Below are 6,568 nucleotides of genomic sequence, written 5' to 3' on the forward strand. Positions count from 1 at the left end.
AGGACGCACGTGATTTCCTGGGGATTTATGAAAACTCCAGAGATCTGCACGCGGCGGAGGGGGGGATGCTGGTGGCCATGCCGAGAGCCCAGGTCCCCGCTCAGCGCGTGCTGCTGCGGGGTGCGAGGAGCAGGGCTGCGGGGGGGAGGAGGAGAGAAGGGGAGGAGATCCCAGGACTCTCCCATCTCCTCCTCCTCCTCACCCAGCAGCAGGTGCAGGATTTCATTCCAAGCTGCCGCTGCGGACTGAGCGGGGGGACTCAGAGCGGGGGTCCCCCTGCGCCCCCAGTCTGGGATTATAACGGGAGAGGCCAGTGGGGGCGCGATTGAGCGTCGGGGGAGCGGAGCCGGAGCGGGACCGAGGGGAACAGAGAAAAGCTGCGGAGCGGGAGGAGAGGGCATCGCTCGCAGTCCGGATCCGGGGGGACCAGAGGGACCCACCCCAGAGCGCCTACCCAGATCGGCGGCTTCTTCTGTGCGCTGGGGTCCCCCTCAGCTCCGGGTTCGCCATCTGCCTTGGGGGCTCCCCTGGCCGCTCTGGGGGTCCCCTCCCGTCCTCTTAGTTCCGTGGGGTCGCTGAGCGCCCCCTCGCGTTGGGAAGGCATTGGGGGGTGGGGGGGGGGGGAAACTCCGCTCCCCGCCTGTCCTGCTCCCCGTCTCCTTTCTCGAGGTCCGATCCCCGCTCTCCCAAGCCGGTCTCTGCCTGCGTTTAGCAGGGCAGAGAGTCTCCCCTCTCTCGTTTCCTTGGGGATGAAAACCTTTCCCATCTCCATTTGGGGGTATCGGGTCTCCTGGGCTTGGGGGCGCCCCAGTAGTGAGCGGGGGTCTCCCCTCGGAGGCAGGGAAGCGTCACTTGCTCCTTGAATTTCTGGGGTTGTCTCTACTCCGCGGCTCTGGGGTCCTCTCGGTCCGATTGGGGGGCGGCGGGGGGGTTCTCCCCTCACCATGGCCTTCACTTTCGCTGCCTTTTGCTACATGCTGTCCCTGGTGCTGTGCGCTGCCCTCATCTTCTTCGCCATCTGGCATGTGAGTATCCGACACGCCCTCCCCGCCCTGCAACAGCGCCCCGCCCACAGCCCCCCAAAGCCCGGGACAGGAGCAGCCCCCTCCCCACCACAGCTCCCCCTGGCTCCAGGGAAGGGAGATCAGACGGTCCCAAGGTCCCGGCCCGGCTCAGCTCCTGGGAGCGCAGGAGACAGCTCAGATCCACAGCCCCACTCCCCCCCCCACCCCCCGGTGCTGCGATGAGTCGAGGGGCGATAACAACGAGACGCTGGAAAATGCCAGCCTCGGTGGGGGAGGGGGACGAGAAAGGAAGCGTGTGACAACTGCAGAGGGATACGGGACCCTTGGGCTGAAGGAAATGGGAATTTACAGCACCCTCCGTTTTCCTTCGTGCCTCCGAGACGTGGCCTTTGTTGGCCTGGGCGCTGGTGGAAGTGCTGAGGCCCCGGGCTCAGCGCACGTGGCGTGACTGAGGCTGCAGGAGTTAGAGGTGCAGGAAAAAAGCAGCGGGGCGGGTGATAGTGGCGCGTGCTTTGCAGAGTAGGAAAGTTAAATCCCGGGACTTGTCTACGCTCAGCGCTGCACTGCCGAGAGACCTGCCCAGTGTACAGGGATAAGTAGGACCCTTTGGCTGAAGATAAGGGTCATTTACAGCGCACAGTCCGGGATGCTACAAAGGCAGGAGATGAGCGGAGACAGAGCCAGCCCTTTGTTGGCTGAGCAGTAAAGCCGAGGGCCCGACCACTTGTTAAAGACCCCCCGGTACTTCTTGCTGGAGCAGGAGTGCGAACCTTTGTTTCATATCCAAAGCCAACTCGGCTAAAGAGGCAACCTCAGGTAGGGTGACCAGATGTCCCGATTTTATAGGGACAGTCCTGATATTTGGGGCTTTTTCTTATAGAGGTGCAAATTACCCCCCACCCCTTGTCCCGATTTTTCACACTTGCTATCTGGTCACCCTAGAGGTCCTCAGGATAAAGTTGCCCCTAGAGTTGGGTTTGTATAAAACAAGCTTTTAGGAAGCCAAAGACCAGTACAGTAAAAAAGATCCTCAGGATTTTTTAAAAATCGCAATAAGGAGGCCTTTGAAAGGCATGTTCCCTGAATGCTGGGCCTGATCCTGTAAAGTGCTGAGCACTCTCACACCCGCTGACTTTTATGGAAATCAAGGGCGCTCAATGCCTCCGTGTCCGGTTTGGGTCCATTGATCATGCTAATACATGAGAACTCGGAAGTAAAGTGCTAGTTATTTTCATTGTCCAGGAAAGGCGGAATGGTGGAGCATAAATAATGAAGAGTAAATTAGATTGTTTCATTTTTTTTCGGTTTTAATAATGTAATGTGTCACTAGTTACATAGATGAGGGCATTTGTGTTAAAATGTTGAATTTATTTAACCTGAGATTGCCCCCTTTCCCACCTTCTTTAATTTTCCAGCAGTTATGGATATGGGGTTCTTCATTTGCTGTCCTAACTGTGTAGCTGTGTGGTGTTAAACAGATTGGGGGCCGGGGGGGGGGGGAGAGAGGTGGAAGGCAGGGTGTGTTTTAGTGATGGGTTATAGTTATCCCTATATATAATTTGCCAGTCAATTTAAAATTGTTACATGTTTTAGAAGCCTTTGGGATGGAGATGTGCTATATTAATAATAATTAATAATTTCCTTAATGTCATAAAAAGACCTACATTGGGACCAGATAGAATAAAGCAAGATAAATAAATATCTTTTTTTATATTTAATTTATTTATCTATATAAAATATGAATATATTTAAATATAAATACAAAATAAAGGAACTGTGAAACCAAAATAAAAACAAAGACTGACAAAGGCTATTGTTTTATTTTTATTTATTTTTTACTTCCATAGTACTTTTTATCTGAGATGCTAAAAGTTCTTTAGAAACATTAATACTTGCAGCGTCCTAGTGAGGGAGATCTAATAATGGTATATAATATTTAAAGTAAATTATTTGAAGTGTGTGTAAATCAAAATCTAGATGAAACTCTGTTAATTATCTGGAAGGGTCAATATTATCTTTCCTACTTAAGGGCTTAGTGCACCATCCCTGCAATACTCCCAATGTCTGGTTGCATGGAAAGAACTCTCTAGTTAGATGACCCATTGATTCAAAAAAATCCTGTGCACGGTTTACACTCGTGATACTGTTGTTATCACTATTGAAATTTCACTGATGCTAAATTAGTGGTGGAAAAGTACTGAAATTTTATACTGTCAATGCACCCCATAATACCAAGACTTAAATCCAGGTCTCCGTGGCATGGCAATCATCACACCTCTCAGAATTATTTTTATTTGGAATAACATAGTACTAAAGTAATTCTTATATTATGGACATTCTGTCCTGCTCTTGTGGAAAAGTACTAGAGAAGGTGGAAGAGAAGGTGACTTCTCTATACATTTCTTTTAATCATTTTATGGAATTTAATAGAAAATTATATTCCTGCTATATGATGGTTAAAATAGTTTATAGAAAGGTTCGCATGTTCTGTGAAATTCTGTTGATGTTAGAGTAAGTTTTACAGACCCCTAGTGGCTTAGTCCTTTTCAAATTCTCTATGTCTTTTTCATAAGGTTAACCTACCCAGGTCCTAAAGTATTTCCAAGAGCTTGTTCAAGATCTCTTATAGGGCCAGATTTTGAGACACTTGCTTATGTTTTGTTGTACCTTACTCCTTGAATAGTTATTTTTAATTCAGTGGGACTTCACATGGAGTAAGGCACTACTCAGTGTAAGGAAGGGTTGGGCAATTTGGCTCATAGATAATAAATGTCTGATGTAACAAATATTACAAAAATAATTATAAATAAAATATGACAAGCTGGTATGTCTACACTGACTGTATGGATATGTCCAGTTAGCTCAATTGGGTTAACATGATTGAAAAATCCTATTAAGATGCAGGCTATCATTCATGAAGCCAGGTTAGTTGGCTGTGTTGTTGTCTGGTGGGAGCCTGGCTTCAAATGTGTTAGCCTGCATTTTAATGTGACTTTTCAGTCATGTTAACCTAATTTGATTGAGATAACTCAACTGAAAAACTCACCTTTGCCCATCAAGGTATACTCTATGGGATTGTAAAACATTGCAAAAAATGTAGCAAGCTAGAATATATCCCTCTATTTTGAATTACTAGCTGAAATAGCCTCCGTATGTAGATATTTGGCCCAATTCTGCTCTCAGCTGCACTCTTGCAACTCAGCTGACTTCAGTAGAGTTGCATGGTGTAACTGATAGCAGAATTTGGTCCATTTGCTATATAGTTTGGTAGATTTTTCTGATTTAGTTATTAACCCAATAGAACAATATCATCCTCTTTGCTAAAGATCAAAGTTAACTCTATCTCCTCCTAAATCTCAGCTCTCATTACTGCTCCCTTTAAACAACTTTCCAACTATCCAAATCAGGATTACTCTTTGTCCTTACACTACTACCCTCAACTAGGATTCCGCTAGTTACCATTTATCTAAGCTATGTTAAGTCTTTTTGAGTTCCTACTAGGACTTAAGGTGACACATTCATCCCTGGTATAACTCCATTGATTTCAGTGAAGTTACACTTGGATTGACTGTGACCCAAGATGTCTTAAATTGATGTTTATTCCCAGCCACTTGAAATGCGACTCCCTTATACAAAGTCCTACAACCTTGACACTCGCTTCAGATTACTATATTTGAACATCCATAAGTGAGGCCATCCTCTTTCAAACGTTTTAAGATGAAAGATGTTTATGCTTTCAGGTTTGTCACATTAAAAGCTATGTTATCAATGGAGAGCATGGCTTTTTTCAAAATCTCTTTTTTTTATAGTACAACTTAGTAACAATTCATAAATCATAGAATCATAGACTATCAGGGTTGGAAGGGACCTCAAGAGGTCATCTAGTCCAACCCCCATGCTCAAAGCAGGACCAATTCCCAACTAAATCATCCCAGCCAGGGCTTTGTCAAGCCGGGCCTTAAAAACCTCCAAGGAAGGAGACTCCACCACCTCCCTAGGTAACGCATTGTAGTGCTTCACCACCCTCCTAGTGAAATAGTGTTTCCTAATATCCAACCTGGACCTCCCCCACTGCAACTTGAGACCATTGCTCCTTGTTCTGTCATCTGCCGTCACTGAGAACAGCCGAGCTCCATCCTCTTTGGAACCCCCTTTCAGGTAGTTGAAAGCAGCTATCAAATCCCCCCTCATTCTTCTCTTCTGGAGACTAAACAATCCCAGTTCCCTCAGCTTCTCCTCATAAGTCATGTGCTCCAGCCCCCTAATCATTTTTGTTGCCCTCCACTGGATTCTTTCCAATTTTTCCACATCCTTCTTGTAGTGTGGGGCCCAAAACTGGACACAGTATTCCAGATGAGGCCTCACCAATGTCGAATAAAGGGGAACGATCACGTTCCTCGATCTGCTGGCAATGCCCCTACTTATACAGCCCAAAATGCCGTTAGCCTTCTTGGCAACAAGAGCACACTGTTGACTCATATCCAGCTTCTCGTCCACTGTGACCCCTAGGTCTTTTTCTGCAGAACTGCTACCTAGCCATTCGATCCCTAGTCTGTAGCAGTGCATGGGATTCTTCCGTCCTAAGTGCAGGACTCTGCACTTGTCCTTGTTGAACCTCATCAGTTTTTTTTGGCCCAATCCTCTAATTTGTCTAGGTCCCTCTGTATCCGATCCCTACCCTCTAGTGTATCTACCACGCCTCCTAGTTTAGTGTCATCAGCAAACTTGCTGAGAGTGCAGTCCACACCATCCTCCAGATCATTAATAAAGATATTAAACAAAACCAAAATGCAAAGTACTGTACTATTAACATTAATTAATTGTATACAATTTTGAGATCACACCACCATGTTTCTTTGGCGTTAATGGAGTGTGTCCTGTGAATGCATAACAGTATTTAGCGCTCAGTACTATGTAAGAATATATTAAGAATACAATTTTAATGGACAAAACTCATTTCACAATATTGAATATATATGTATAGAGCTAGTAAGGTTCATTCAGTGCTTGCATAAAGAATAACATAACAGCACCTAAGCATACGGGGAATTTTGCTACAACCTTAGGTCCAGACAAGCCTTGGACTCCATTAGCCTAGTTCTCTGACATGGCAAAAGTAACAATCTTTGAAATCAATGGGAGTTACTTGTATCCTGGGGCAGGAGAATAAGACCCGAGAGCATGACAATCCACATTCCTTTCCCTTATATTTAATGTCATATTTTTTTAAGAGAGCGGAGGGAAAGGGGAAAAACATTAATCCTTAACAAATTACATTCATATAGTTCTGAGCCTGACTTAAAACCACAAATATACATTTGCAGTTATATTTGTGACAGTGGCGCTGGAACAACTTGTATAGTGGGGGTGCTGAGAGCCATTGAACCAAACTGTAAACCCTGTATATGATGGAACCCCCTTCAAGCCATGGAGTGTGGCAGCACCCCTAGTTCCAGCACCGATTATTTATGATGTATTTCCCCCCCGCCTGTTGTGCCTAGACATTATGGGGGCAGTTATTAATGCTACATACCTTGGCACAG

The 6,568-nt window shown here is 45.9% G+C and overlaps 1 protein-coding gene across 1 annotated transcript in view; it reads left to right on the plus strand.

Annotated features, from left to right (window-relative positions):
- Window positions 1-209: 209 nt before the first annotated feature.
- The window catches only part of CNIH3 (cornichon family AMPA receptor auxiliary protein 3), a 73,898-nt gene continuing 67,539 nt past the window's right edge, over window positions 210-6,568 (plus strand). Inside the window, exon 1 of the mRNA XM_034764675.1 lies at window positions 210-1,025. Within this exon, the coding sequence (XP_034620566.1) occupies window positions 945-1,025 (81 nt within the window). The 5' untranslated portion in view covers window positions 210-944. The remainder of the gene's footprint in view (window positions 1,026-6,568) is intronic.

Source organism: Trachemys scripta, chromosome 3 (genome assembly GCF_013100865.1).
Source record: "Trachemys scripta elegans isolate TJP31775 chromosome 3, CAS_Tse_1.0, whole genome shotgun sequence".
In the NCBI taxonomy this organism is placed as follows: domain Eukaryota; kingdom Metazoa; phylum Chordata; order Testudines; family Emydidae; genus Trachemys; species Trachemys scripta.